At 44.1% G+C, this 15609-nt stretch overlaps 1 protein-coding gene across 1 annotated transcript in view; it reads left to right on the top strand.

Annotated features, from left to right (window-relative positions):
• Nucleotides 1-6597, top strand: part of PKP1 (plakophilin 1) — a 443197-nt gene extending 436600 nt beyond the window's left edge. The window contains exons 13-14 of the mRNA XM_075850634.1: nucleotides 4294-4397; nucleotides 4553-6597. Coding sequence (XP_075706749.1) covers nucleotides 4294-4368 — 75 coding nt within the window. The 3' untranslated portion in view covers nucleotides 4369-4397; nucleotides 4553-6597. The remainder of the gene's footprint in view (nucleotides 1-4293; nucleotides 4398-4552) is intronic.
• The last annotated feature ends 9012 nt before the right edge of the window (nucleotides 6598-15609 follow it).

Here is a 15609-nt window from a genome sequence, read left to right on the forward strand (position 1 = left end):
TCCACCCTTTTCCGACATATAACGTATACCTACGTCATAGCCGGGTAGGGGGAAGTATGGAGGGGAATAAACAAAAATCTCATACTTACCCAGAAGTCTGTGTTTCTTCCTCTAGCGTGACGTTTCATCCCATGTGACCGCTGCAGCCAACCACAGGCTGTAGCGGCTGTCACACGGGATGAATATTACACAATATTATAGTGTCAGTACTTTGTGTGGTATACTTATAATGTGCTGGGCAGCCCATCTTATCTAATAGTTTGGGCGTAACTAATAGGCTGTATGCAAGCATGGTGCACTACATGTAACACGTTACAATGCAGTGGATTTTCCGCAGCGAAATTTGTTGTGGTAAATCCGCAGTAAATACAGTAGCAGCAAAGTGGATGAGATAAAACAAATCTCATCCACACGCTGCGGAAATACCGCACAGAAATTGACCTGCGGTGCGGAATTTCATTCCGCAGCATGTCAATTGTCTTTACGTAAACGCTGCTTATATGTTGCGGGATTTCCCCATTGAATCCAATGGGGATATAAATCCCGCATCAAATAGCAGTTGTTCCATTTTTTCCGGCGGATTCGCAGTGATTCCGCCGCAAAAAACGGAGCTCATAAAACCCAAAAAATATTAAACTTATTTAGGAGTCTGTGTTTCATCCTCCTGGGTTGGCACTTCAACCATGTGACCGCCGCTACAGCCAAACACAGGCTGTAGCGGCGGTCACATGGATGAACCATCATCCCAGGAGGCCGGCGTGGATGACATCAGAGGGCCGGCCTCTTGGGATGACGCTTCAGCCCATGCTACCGCCACTGCAGCCAATCACAGGCTGCAGCATGATGGCTAAGTGCTGCAGTTTTTCGCAGCGGACATTCTGCGCGAAAAACTGTACCGCGGTTTGATGCGCTTTTTCACCCGGAATTCCCTGCGGCAGACAGGTTGGATACGCTGCGTGCTATTACGCAGTGTATCAACCACATGTGAGCCTTATAGAAGCTATATCTGTCTGCAATGATCATTCTAAGCAGCCACCCCCTCTTGAATAGTAGGTGTAGTGTCTGTTCATCAGTATTTTTGCACCTGTGCAATCTCCCTCTATGTAGCATTGTTGTCCGTTTGCATCCACATGGGATTTCGTGTGGATGATTTTAGCTTCTTTTTTTTTTGTGATTTTTAAATTAGTATTGCTAGTTTTTGTGATTCACATGGGATGAAACGTCATCCCAAGAAGCTGGCCTAGATGAAGTCAGAGGGCCGGCCTCCTGGGATAACGCTTTATAGGCTGCAGTGGTCTCCTGGGATGAAACTTCATCCCTGGAGGGTGGGTAAGTGCTGCAGTTTTCCACAGCGGACATTCTGGGCGAAAAACTGTACCACAGTTTAGCCTGGAATTCCCATCGGCGCACAGGGTGGATATTGCAGCATATCCACCCCGTGTCAGCTCAGCTTTTGGGTATGTTCACACTGAATTTTTTGTAGGTGGAAAAATCTTCCTCAAAATTCCTTTAGTGAAAAAAATAGATCCGGAGTACTAAAATATAACTTTTACTAGTATGAATAAAATAGGTATAAACAGATATATAAACAATAGGAGGAACCCATTTGCCAATACTGCATACATATACTTAATTGTTTCCCATCGTTTCAAATTGTTGTCAACAATATTTTTGAATTGACAGCAGATAAAGATCAGTCCGCCTTTATAAGGTTTCCCAATTTAGAGTGGTTCTTTTGGTCACATGGAGGAAAGGAATGTTGGGACACATGTCCTCCTACCCCGTTTCTGTCGGTAAATAGTCCTCCACATCAAAGTGTCCAGAAATAGTGTTACGTCCTCCCCTGGATGGTGAAAGAGCGACAGGTGGGTCTCCCTACGCGTTTCTTGCTGACCAGGCAAATCCTCAGGGGAGATAGGTCAGTAAAGCGTGGATGTCCAGGGTTGGAGCTTGCTGCTTGAAATGTGGCTGTCGATTCATATGGAGAGGAATGCTCTATAATTCAGAGCATGTTGAATCAATGGAGCAGTAAATTTCAGTTTCCTGCTCAGCTGTCGTTGCACGAGGGAAAAACTCAATAGTTTGAGAAAGTTTGCAGTGGCAAAAGGGAGTCCAGTAGTTAAAACACCCTTGCAGTGGCAAGTGATGTAACCTTCCTTGTAGGAGGCAAACACAGAACGCCTATCCCTCGTGCAACGACAGCTGAGCAGGAAACTGAAATTTACTGCTCCATTGATTCAACATGCTCTGAATTATAGAGCATTCCTCTCCATATGAATCGACAGCCACATTTCAAGCAGCAAGCTCCAACCCTGGACATCCATGCTTTACTGACCTATCTCCCCTGAGGATTTGCCTGGTCAGCAAGAAACGCGTAGGGAGACCCACCTGTCGGTCTTTCACCATCCAGGAGAGGACGTAACACTATTTCTGGACACTTTGATGTGGAGGACTATTTACCGACAGAAACGGGGTAGGAGGACATGTGTCCCAACATTCCTTTCCTCCATATGTGACCAAAAGAACCACTCTAAATTGGGAAACCTTATAAAGGCGGACTGATCTTTATCTGCTGTCAATACAAAAATATTGTTGACAACAATTTGAAACGATGGGAAACAATTAAGTATATGTATGCAGTATTGGCAAATGGGTTCCTCCTATTGTTTATATATCTGTTTATACCTATTTTATTCATACTAGTAAAAGTTATATTTTCGTACTCCGGATCTATTTTTTTCATTATTCTATTACTACGGAGAAGTGAATTAACCATTATCCAGGTGGGGGATATATAACACCACGAAATATACAAATTTTCAAAATTCCTTTAGGAAATTTGAGGCAGATTTTGACCTACCAGCACTTTCTTTGCCGCATTTTTTCGGCCGCGGCCATCGAGCGCCGTGGACTAAAGTGCCGCAAAACAAAACGCCTTCTCTGCCTCTCATCGATGTTAATTGAAGGTCAGAGACGGAAACGTGGAAAGAGAGAGCATAAATAAATGGGAGGCGATTTCAGCCGTCTTTTGGCTTGGTTTACAACGCGGTTTCCGCATCAAAAACAGCGCCAAGAAACTCTGTGTGAACTAGGCCTAAATATTCTTACAACCAGTGAACAAGAGAGTTTTGGTAACTAGGTGAGACAATAGCAGGATACGTACAGGTAAGAAATAAATAGAAATGTGCTAGAGGTTAGTGCAGTCAAAAAGTGGTTCTCGCTTTCATTGTTTTCTTTCATTGATTAGTTTATGGGCTATACACTGTACTTAAAGGGGTTTTACCATGAAGGCCATTTATGTCATAAATGTCAGATAAATGCGGGTCCCATCTCTGTGACCAGCACCTATCTCCAGAACAGGGCCCCCTAAACCCCGTTCAGTCGCTGTGTGTTGCGGCTGAATGAGGTGTTTTCCGACCATGAAAAAGGTTATATGGTCGTGAGTTACGTAAACAGCGTAACTCGCTGAGCTACGCTGTTTCCGTAACTCCAATAGTAGTGAATGGCAGTTACAGATGCAGCATAACATGCGAGCATTCCGTAACTACCATTAAGTTCTATGAGACTTACGGAAAGAGCGTATCTCAGCGACTTACGCTGTTAACGTAACTCACGACCATATAACGTTTTTCATGGTCGGAATTTACCTCATTCAGCCGCAACACATAGCGGCTGAACGGGGTTTAGGTGGCCCCGTTCTGGAAATAGGTGTGGGTCCCAGAGGTGGGACCCACATCTATCTGACATTTATGACATATCCTGTGGATATGTTATAAATTTCTCTTGTGGGAAAACCCCTTTAAGTACAGTTTACTTATTCTTGTACTGTTTTTCCAAAGTGTCCTGCATTAGTACTGTGTTGAAAGTCAGGGTATGTTCACACGGGCTATTTTCATCCCTTTTTTTCGGGCAATAAACACCCCGAAAAATGGCTAAAAATGCGGGGGTTGAACTCCTACCAAACATCTGCCCATTGATTTCAATGGGAAAAACGGCGTTCCGTTCCCAACAAGCATTTTTTATGCGGCCGTTTGTAGAAAAAAACGCCTCGTAAAAAGAAGTGCATGTCACTTCTTGAGCCGTTTTTGGAGCTGTTTTTCATTGACTCAATAGAAATACAGCTCCAAAACGGCCGTAAAAACCGTAGCAAAAAGCACTTATTGATTAAAAAACGGCTGAGAATCAAGAGCTGTTTTCTCTTGAAAACAGCTTCGTATTTACTGCTGTTTTTTGATAAGCATGTAAAAATACCCTCACTGTTTAACTAATTCTCACAATTCTTCTTCAATACAGCAAGGTCTAGACAAGAGCCTTATGGGATCTCTAGCAAGTTCTGCCCTTCGAAATACAGTTACCCGAATGTTCTAAGATCACATGCCATATAACGTACTCTTGAGGTAAAAAATAAAACTATTTAAATATTTTCCAATTGCTACTTTTTTCTGCTATTTGTACACACAAGTATAGTTTTAAAAAAAAGCTAAAATTATTGATTCAGTCCTGCATAGTATCATGCTTTTTACATTATATTTATTATTTTCTTTTTTTGCAGATTCCCTCACTTTATTTACGAACCTGTCATTGTACTAGAATCGACTAAGGCATTTGGGATGAAATTCGCATTTTTAAAAGAAAAAAAGAAAGCATTTGAAAGTTATATATTTTTGTTTTAAAGGAGTTTTCTGGGTTCTAAAAGTTAGACTATATCTGGTTACATAGCTACTTATGTTGACATATACTTGCCTTTCTCATTTCGCAACATACTGCTTGATTCACTGTTGATGCCTGTTGATTATTCTACTATTGTGATGACAATAGCTGTTAGGGTGGATTTACACGAACGTGTAATACGTCTGTGCAATGCGCGTGTTTTTCACGCGCGTCGCACGGACCTATGCTAGTCTATGGGGCAGTGCAGACTGTCAGTGATTTTTGCGCAGCGTGAGTCCGCTGCTTAAAACTCATGACAGGTCCTATATTTCTACGTTTTTCACGCATCACGCACCCATTGAAGTCAATGGGTGCGTGAAAATCACGCGCAGCACACAGAAGCACTTCCGTGGGACGCGCGTGATTCGCGCAACAGCAGTCAAAAGTATGTTTGCAAACAGAAAAGCACCATGTGCTTTTCTGTTTACAAACATCCAAACGGAGTGTCATAATGATGGCGGCTGCGCGAAAATCACGCAGCCGCGCATCCTATGTGATGACTCACGGAGCTGTTAAGTGCCTTTTGCGCACGCGAAACGCAGCGTTTTTTGCGTGCGCAAAAACGCACACTCTCGTGTAAATCCGCCCTCATGGCGACATAAGTATGGACTAAGTGTTACTGCATCAGACAGCTATTGCCCACTCCAGTCAGGTCATGTGTTTGCACTGTCAATGACAGACAATCACATAGTAGAGTAGGGGGGATTGTGCAGACCGGTGGAGTGGGATGAGTGCAAAATCGGTTTAGTGAGTATATTCAAACATTTTTAGCCCATACACCCATACTTTTAAAACTTGGAAAGCCTCTTTAAATTATAATATTCTGCCTGTTGCATTTAGGTTCTAGCTCTGCAATCCTTTTTAAGGGTAGGGACACGCTGGCGGATACGCCTCATAAAATAATATATCATTGAAACCACCAGGAATTCCGCCCCAATAACCGCACCATATCAGCTTCGGAAATACTGCAGAAAAAAAAAAAACTTTTATACCTACCAACTGGGCGTTGCCATGGCGACGTGTCCCTCTGCTCTGAGTACAGCCGGCCTCCTGGGATGACTGCTGCAGACTTTGATTGTCATCCCAGGAGGCTGGGCTGTACTCAGAGCAGAGGACCCCATCGCTATGACAATGGCCGGGTAAGTATGAAACTTTTTATTATTTTTCAAGCAAAAATAGCTTTTTTTTCCAATTGCAATTTGCGGTTGAAAAGCTGCGATTCTGTCGCAAAAATGTTGCAATATTAGCCTATTTGTTGCGGGTTTTACCTCCCCGTTGAATTCAATAGGGAAAACCCACACCAGAAGTGCAGCAGTTTCGCTGCATAAATCGACATGCTGCAGATTGAAAAAAACGCACCGCAGGTCAATTTATGAACGGCTTTTTGGCCGATTTTTTTCCGCTGTGCGTGGATGAGATTTGTTCAAATATCATCAACTCTGCTGCTACTGCACTACACTGGATTTTCCCTAATGAAATCCGTTGCAGAAAATCCAGAGTCTATACGCTGTGTATGTCACTACCCTTGAATTGTCATAGGAATCAACAAATATTTTAAGCTTTGCAATATAATTCAGTTACAGCTTTTCAATGGTGTTAGAAAATGTTTACGTTAACACATCCTTTTTTCCTTGCAATTTGTTTAACTTTGTTGTTTATTTGGGTTTCGGGATAAGTTGGACAATTTCTAGGAAAGTTTAAAGAAAACATTCATTTAAACAAGACATGAAATGTACAACTATGTCTTCAGAAGATGCATTCATTATTTTGTATTTTTTTAATGGGCTAGCATTCCATGGCCGAGTCACATATGCATTATAACCTCCAAAAAAATATATGTATTAATGCTTTTTGTCAAAAAATAAAATAAATAAATGCTAATTAATAGTAAGCGGTACAAAAATGCAGAAGCACATAAAAATATTTTTTATCTTCAGAGCCCTATGTGTAGGTGTTTGAGCTAAGACACAGGCCAACCACAGTTGGTGCTAGGCAATGTTCACACAGGCAGGATTTCTAGAAGCAAATCCACCATGGAAGTCTGCAGCAGAAATCAGCAGCTGAAGTATATGGATTTGCACGCGGATTAGCTCCATTCAAGTTCAATGTAGAAAATGTGCCGCTTTTCAGCATGGACTCTGCGGGAATGATGAACATGCTGCGTATTATGAAATCCATGGCGAGGTCATTATTTCTGCACTGATTTTTTACGGAGAATGTGAATGGAAAAATTACCCATTCACATGCATTTCTAGCAGAATTGAAATTGTCCAGATTAAGACACGGTATCTGCGCCTAAATGGTCTTTGTATGGTTGAATCCATCACGTTAGCCTAGGAGATTGGAGGGTGACGTGGATAAAGGGAAGGAGAAGAAAAAGAGGCATAGTCCAATTTGTCCTAAAAGGGAAAACAAATTCATGGTGATCAACATCCAAATAAGGTTTTATACATTAAACCCTTCCCGTCACATGGCATTTTTCAGATTTTAATTTTTTCCTCCCCACCTTCCAATAGCTATAACTTTTTTATTTATTCGTTGATAAAGCCGTACAAAGAGTATATGGCGGTGGGAGCGTGAGGCAGTGACTGAGGATGTGATCATTACAGTATTTAAGGTTTCTGTAATGACCGGGTTTGTTCCACAGAACGGGCACATAGCAAATGTTGTGCCAATATTCAAAATGGATTCAAAAAGATACAACTGAAAGCGCTGGAGAGGCAAGGGAACCATCAATTCCCTGCCTCGCCATTCAACGCTTTTCTTGTGATGCAGGCAGCGCTATAACGCCATCACACCACCTGTGTCGTTCCGCTGGAGCAGGACTGGTCAGGAGAGACCAGGCCTGCATGACTAGATTGGAGCACAGTGCAGGAATTTCAACAACAAGGTGAATGATAGTTCGTAACCTGGTTACTAGCTATCATTTACCTACATTCGAACGTAGGTAAATGAACACTAATAACTCCTAGTGCAGGAACTCCATTGTATCTGTATTTAGTCCCCGCACTAGATTCATTTAGTGGTGTATGCAATGGAGATGGGCCAAAATTCTGGCTCATTTCGAATGATCTTTCGCCCCTTACAAGCCTCAGTAAACTATGCAGTGACAGCTCTAAGCTTTCAATAATGAGTTTATATCATGTGGTGCCATTACCTCAGTTAATTGGCCTACATTTAAGAGTAGGCTAATAATCCCGGGGATTACCAGAGTGAAGGACCGCTGTGTTTGGGCCTTCCCAGCCTAATAATACTAGCCTACAGCCGCCCCAGTACCCGACCATCACTAAAGATGATTGGGTACTGGATGGTACCTGACTCTTCAAGCTACTCCTGGTAACAGTGGGGTAATAATCGGGGGGTTAGTGTTAGCCTTTTAAACGGCTAACACTAAGCCCTTTGTAATGTCCGTGGCTGCAGGCTGTCAGCTCCAACCTCCCCCTGACAGCCGCAGCCATGAGTCGGCAAGCGCTGGCTCCAGCCTCCTCCTCAGGAGATGCCAGCGCTCACATCCACCCTCCTCAGCCGGATCCCGTAGGGTGCACGCGAACGCTCGTGCCCGCTCTTAAAGGGCCAGTGCGCACCGGACCTCGAAGGGAGTGCCCCCTTGTTTTTTGAGGGGGTTTTACATGGAACAGGATTTCACCAAATTTTTTGTATGTGCCATTCATATATTTATATAAGTTAATCATGTCCCCCTTAGTCGTCTTTTCTCAAGGCTAAATAGGTTTAGTTCTTTTAATCTTTCCTCATAACTTAGATTCTCCATTCCCCTTATTAGCTTCGTTGCCCTTCTTTGTATTTTTTCCAACTCCAGGGCATCCTTTCCATGAACTGGAGCCCAGAACTGGACTGCATATTCTAGATGAGGCCTCACTAATGCTTTGTAAAGTGGTAATATTACATCCCTGTCCCGCGAGTCCATGCCTCTTTTGATACACGACAATATTTTGCTGGCCTTTGAAGCAGCTGATTGACACTGCATGCTGTTATTTCGTTTATGATTTACAATTACACCCAGATCCTTCTCATCAAGTGACTCCTCCAGTGTAGCTCCCCCTAGGACATATGATGCATGCAGGTTGTATGTACCCAGGTGCATAAATTTACATTTATCTACATTAAACTTAATTTGCCAAGTGGACGCCCAAACACTTCGTTTGTTTAAATCTGCCTGCAATTCACAAACATCTTCCATAGTCTGAACTATATTGCATAGCTTGGTGTCATCTGCAAAAATAGAAATAGTGCTATTAATCCCATCCTCTATATCTGGGGTCTCAAACTTGGCCGGGTAAGAAGGCCGCATATAGAAAAAATGGGAAGTTGACGGGCCGCATTACTTTCAAATTTGATACAATACAAAATTATTGTTAATCAATTAGTTATTTGAACTACTACAACACTATATTACTATAATAATACCGCTAGATTTAAAATTTTAGATATTTCTCCACGTGCTTATTTCAACAATCCAGCTTTCCAGTTTAAGTGTCGCTAAATGCAGATGCTGCCGCAGAGTCCTCCGTAGATGCTGCCGCAGAGTCCTCCGTAGATGCTGCCGCAGAGTCCTCCGTAGATGCTGCCGCAGAGCCCTCCGCAGATGCTGCCGCAGTGTGCCCTCCGCAGATGCTGCCGCAGTGTGCCCTCCGCAGAGGCTGACGCAGTGTGCCATCCGTAGATGCTGCAGCAGTGTGCCCTCCGTAGATGCTGCCGCAGTGTGCCCTCCGTAGATGCTGCCGCAGTGTGCCCTCCGTTGATGCTGCCGCAGTGTGCCCTCCGTTGATGCTGCCGCAGTGTGCCCTCCGTTGATGCTGCCGCAGTGTGCCCTCCGTTGATGCTGCAGCAGTGCCCTCTGCAGATGCTGCCACAGTGCCGTCAGGGGCTTGCCTAGAGCTGGCGTCCCGGAGCAGAGCCGCTTCTGGCACTCTGCCTGAGATTCCAGCTCTGCTCCTGACATCACTGTCCATATATAGACAGAGATGTCAGGGGTAACCCCAGAGCTGGAGTCCCGGGCAGAGCGCTAGTAGGCTCTTCCTGGGACTCCAGCTGGGCTCCTGACATCACTGCGGCTCCTGTCTGGGGAAGCCCCTGACATCATTGTCGATGTATGGACAGCGATGTCAGAGGCTTCCCCAGAGTCCCGGAGCAGAGCCGATAATAGAGCTCTGCCCGGGACTCCGCTCTGGGGAAGACCCTGACACACTGTCCACATATGGGCAGCGATGTCAGGGAATTCCACATAGTCCCGGAGCAGAGCCGACACCAGCGCTCTGCTCGGGACTCCGGCTCTGGGGAAGCCCCAGACATCGCTGTTCATATGTGGACAGCGATGTCCGGGAATTCCACAGAGTCCAGGAGCAGAGCCGACACCAGCGCTCTGCTCCGCTCTGGGGAAGACCCTGACACACTGTCCACATATGGGCAGCGATGTCAGGGAATTCCACAGAGTCCCGGAGCAGAGCCGACACCAGCGCTCTGCTCGGGACTCCGGCTCTGGGGAAGCCCCAGACATCGCTGTTCATATGTGGACAGCGATGTCAGGGAATTCCACAGAGTCCAGGAGCAGAGCCGACACCAGCGCTCTGCTCCGCTCTGGGGAAGACCCTGACACACTGTCTATATATGGGCAGCGATGTCAGGGAATTCAAGAGTCTCGGAGCAGAGCCGATACTAGCGGCTCTGTGTACCGCGGGCCGCAGATGACAGCCCCAGGGGCCGCATGCGGGCCGCGTGCTTGAGACCCCTGCTCTATATCATTAATAAATGATATTGAATAATAGTGGTCCCAGCACTGAACCCTGGGGTACACCACTTATAACTGGGGACCATTCAGAGTAGGAATCATTGACCACAACTCTCTGGATACGGTCCTTGAGTCAATTCTCAATCCAATTACAAACTATACTTTCTAAACCTATAGTCCTTAATTTACCCATTAGACGTCTATGGGGGACAGTGTCAAATGCCTTTGCAAAGACACTATATCCACAGCGGCCCCTCTGTCTAGGCTTCTGCTTACCTCTTCATAAAAACAAATCAGGTTGGTTTGACAGCTTCTGTCCTTTGTAAAACCGTGCTGGCTGTCACTTATAATACTATTTATTGTCACATAATTCTGTATATAGTCCCTCAATAGCCCCTCAAACATTTTCCCCACAATTGATGTTAAGCTTACTGGTCTATAATTACCCGGCGAAGACCTAGAGCCCTTTTTGAAAATAGGCACCACATTTGCCCTGTGCCAGTCCCTTGGCACTATACCAGTCATGATAGACTCTCTAAATATTATGAAGAGGGGGACAGAAATAACTGAACTAAGCTCCTTAAGAACTCTAGGGTGTAACCCATCTGGTCCCGGGGCCTTGTGTACATTTATTTTATTTAATTTAGCTTGCACCATATCTACATTCATCCAATTCAGTATATCAACTGATATATTAACAGCACTGGCAGCGGCTACATCAGCTGCTCCTTCTGTTGTATATACAGAGCGGAAGAACCCATTAAGTAACTCTGCCTTCTCTTGATCCCCTGTGACCAACTCCCCATTACCACTATCTAAGGGTCCTACATGTTCAGACCTTGGCTTTTTTGCATTTATAGTCACTCGGCTTTCTGAGGAAAGCAGAGCCGAGCAGAAACTAAGCGGCACAGTGCTCGTCTGAGCATTTCTGCCGCTTTGTTTTAGCGACCAATCAAATCTTATGACATGACAAACGTTTTTTGAAATGATAGGTACACTTTAAATGTATATCTCTGGGAGCTCCCGACATTATTGTCCATATATGGACAGTGATGTCGGGAACAGTGCTTAGAGTCCCGGGCAGAGCTCTAGTAGAGGCTCTACTCCAGCTCTAGGAATTCCCCTGACATCACTGTCCATATATGGACAGTGATGTCATAAGAAGAGCTGGAGTCCCGGGCAGAGAGCTAATAGAGGCTCTTCTCCAAGGTTCCTGCTCTGTGGTAGCCCCTGACATCACTGTCCATCTATGGACAGTGATGTCACGGGCTTTCCCTGTGCAGGAATCTCTGGGCAGAGTGCTAGTAGAGGCTCTTCTCTGGGACTCAGGTTCTGGGGATGCCTCTGACATCACTGTCGCTAGTAGAGGCTCTGCTCTGGGGATGTCCCTGACATCACAGTCCATATATGGACAGTGATGTCAGGGGCTTTCTTAGAGCATGAATCCCTGGGTAGTGACAGTAGAGGCTCTGGTCTGGGACTCCGGCTATGGGGTTGCACCTGACATCACTCTCCATATATGGACAGTAATGTCAGGAGCAGAGCCGGAATCCTGGGCAGAGCGCTAGTAGAGGCTCTGCTCTGGGCATGCCCCTGACATTACTGACAGTGATGTCAGTAGCAGAGCTGGTGTCCCGGGCAGAGCGCTATTAGAGGCTCTGCTCCAGGGCTCCAGCACTGGGGATGCCCCTGATATCACTATACTATCTATATATGGACAGTGACGTCAAGGGCTTCCCCAGAGCAGGGATCCATGGGAGAGGCTCTTCTCCGGGACTCCGGCTCTGAGGATTCCCGTTACATCACTGTCCATATGTTGGATAAGAGAGCCTGGCATCAAAGTAGGTAGACAGACACTTCTTACAGATTTGAATATGTAACTGGTGTGTTTGAAGGGTTAATTAATTTTCGGCCACTGATTTCACATTGCCAACATACAGACAGGGATGCCCCACATTAAATTCATTAGAGTTTAACCTGGCCTGAACAGGTTCAAGGCACGAAAGCTGGCATCAAAGTGGGTAGACTGACACTTTTTGCAGATTTGAGCCACTGATTTCAAGCTGTCCACATACAGAGGGGGATTCCCTTCATTAAATTAGGTAGGGTTCAGTTTGGCCCGAACAGGTTCTGGGCATGAAAGCTGGCATGAAAGTGGTAAAATTGTCCATTTTTACAGATTTGAATAGGTAACTTGTGTTTTTAAGGGTCAAATTATTTTTGGGACACTGATCTCACCCTGCGAGTTTTTCAAACAGAACTGGAGTGCGGAGTGTTATATTCACATTTGTAAGTTATCATGTAGGGAGCCTGAACCTTATCTGTATATGTTCACACTAAGTTTTTTTTTCTCAAATATATTTTTTTTTATTGAACTTTTGTAGCAAAACTGAAGACAATATACAGAAAGGGCATGCAGGCCCAGTAATCAAGCATAAGTCCAGAACAGAATTATATTTATGTACAAATGAAATATTGCTACTTTGTGTAGCTGTAACACAAAGGTGAGCTCTGGGGAAACAAGGGAGGAAGGGAAAGGAAGAGAAAGGAAGGAAGGGAAAGTGTGGTGTGACAGTAGAATATTAACATGCAGTTTACTGTTTAGAATGCATGCAGAGCACTATAAAATTGGTACAGAGCTAAGATCATAGTTGTATGTGACAAAATTAAACAACAATATAACCTGATATTCAGTATAAAATTGAGCATAAAGTTTATACTCGGGTATATATAGTTAGGGTGAGGTAGGGTGGTGTTGTAATATGTGAAAATCTCTCCAAGGTTTCCAGATTTCCAAGTATTTGACATGGCCTCCAGACTCCCAACTAGCAAGTTCCTCCATTCTTGCAATATGATTAACCTTATCCTTCCATTGTTCTATCGTTGGGGGTTCGGTGGATTTCCACTTGAGAGGAATAAGCAATTTTACCGCCGTAAACAGTATAGTGGATAATTAATTTTTAGAGGGGAAAAATTGAGAAGCGGGAAGCCATGGCAGTACCAGTACAGAGAGATTGTCTTCTTACAAATCTGCGAGATGTATTGCTTTATCCTCGCCCAGGAGGGTCTAATATAATCACAATAATACCACATGTGTGAGATGGTGCCCACAGCTACACCACATCTCCAACAACTGTCATCTTAGATTTGACCCATTATTTTCAGTTAATGTGGTGTCTTCTAACACATGGTAAGGGTTTTATATGAGTTTTCTTGGATTTTTATGCATCTAGAAAACTCATGTGAATTCGAAGGTATCAGTAGGGGAGAACTGAACGTTAAGTTCCCTCTCCCACGATGAGCGAAAAACCGGTTTAGTAGGTGCTGTCTGAGACAATAGTCTGTTATATAATTTGGAGAGTAGTCCTTTAGGGAGGTCAGGGAGAACCAGGAAGTTCTTCAACCAATTTCCATCTCGGATGGGAGTGGCTAGTTTGTCAAGAAACTTAAGACAGGTTTGGCGAAAATCAATTTTGTGTAGGAACGAAATTGGTTGGTCACCGTTGTTCTGAAGTAAGGAGCTCAGTGTGGGTATTTGGGTTTTAGTTCTAAGGTGTGGCGCTAAAGTGATATTTTTAAGATTCGTCCACGGGATGGACAATGATAAGGGTTTATTTCAGACAAGCTCGAGTAAGAGACTTAAGTGTGTAAATAGGGAAGGGCCATCATGTGGCACAGTATGGTGGAAATATTTGCCACTTACTGCTATTGTGCCCTTAAGATTCAAGCTACTAACAGGCACTTGTGGTCGGGTATTCGACCATAGGTAAAAAGTGCCTTTTTCTCCAAGGAGATGTCTCTCCATATGGATATGCAAGGAATTATCTTGTAATCTGACCAGCAATAGCCACCTAGCTAGATGATTCGCCTTGTAATGAAAGGATGTCAGGTAAGGCACATCCTCCGTTAAGTTTACGTTATTTTAATTGACTATAAGATATTCTGGCCGTTCTACCATTCCAAATGAACTTCGAGAATAGTCTCTAGTTGATTAAAAAATCGTCCCAGTATTTGAATGGGTACTGTGAGAATTACATACAGCACCTGCGGAAGAATGAAGGTTTTGATTAGGTTCTTCCTACCCAACCACGACACATTAGGAATTTTAAGTTTGGAAAGTTGCTTAGTTTGTGCAATAATGGTAAATAATTATATTTAAACAGATCGTTTGGCTCCGAGGTAATGTTTACGCCTAGATAATTGATGGAAGGGGAAGGCCAAGTAAAGGGGACTGAAGGTTTGACCTCAATTATTTTACGTGGGGCGCTAGTGTTGAGAGCTTCTGATTTTCCAAAGCTAATCGTGAAATTGGAGATTTTCCCAAATTCATCGAATAGCTCTAGAAGTTTTGGAAAATCCTGTTTGGGGTTTATAATAAATACTAACAGATCATCCACACATGCCGTTGTGGAATGAGTCCAACCCTCTGATGACTGGGGATTGTTTAATCTTATGTATCAGTGTCTCTATTGTCAGAACAAACAGCGCCGGAGAGAGAAGGCATACCTGCCTCGTTCCATTACAAATGTTGAATATAGGGGAGAGTGTGCCATTGACTAATTCTAGCGTGTGGCTCAGAATAAAGAGTAAGGATAGCTGCAATAAAGGATGGGGGGGGGGGGGGAGTCAAATCTCTGCAGAACTATTTCCATATAATTCTATGCCATCCTATCAAAGGCCTTCTCGACATCTGTATTGAGGAGAACCAGTGAAATGCAACACAGTTTGACATGATATTGCATTTATTAACCTAGTGGTGTTGAATTTCCCTTCTTGTCCTGGGACGAACCCTGCCTGTTCTTGGTTAATGAGTTTAGGTAGGATATTTATGCGGTGCGCTAGAAGTTTCACCCACCACTTAACATCAGCATTCAGTAAAGATATAGGTCTATAACTGTCACATTGGGATTGGTCTTTCCCTTCTTTGGGTATTATAGTAATATATGCTTCCAACCTTTGTCTAGGAAGGTGTTCCCCCTGGAGGAGAGGGTTACATAGGGAAAGAAAGTGAGGAGACAATATGTCTGAAAATGTCTTATAGTAGAGAATCAGTAGGCCATCTGAACCGGGGCTTTTGGCTCCAGGTATGGATGCCAAGACGTTAGTTAATTCCTCAGATGTGAACGGGACAGCAAGAGATTCCTGTTCAGAAT

The sequence above is a fragment of the Rhinoderma darwinii genome, chromosome 2 (assembly GCF_050947455.1).
Source record: "Rhinoderma darwinii isolate aRhiDar2 chromosome 2, aRhiDar2.hap1, whole genome shotgun sequence".
In the NCBI taxonomy this organism is placed as follows: Eukaryota; Metazoa; Chordata; class Amphibia; order Anura; family Rhinodermatidae; genus Rhinoderma; species Rhinoderma darwinii.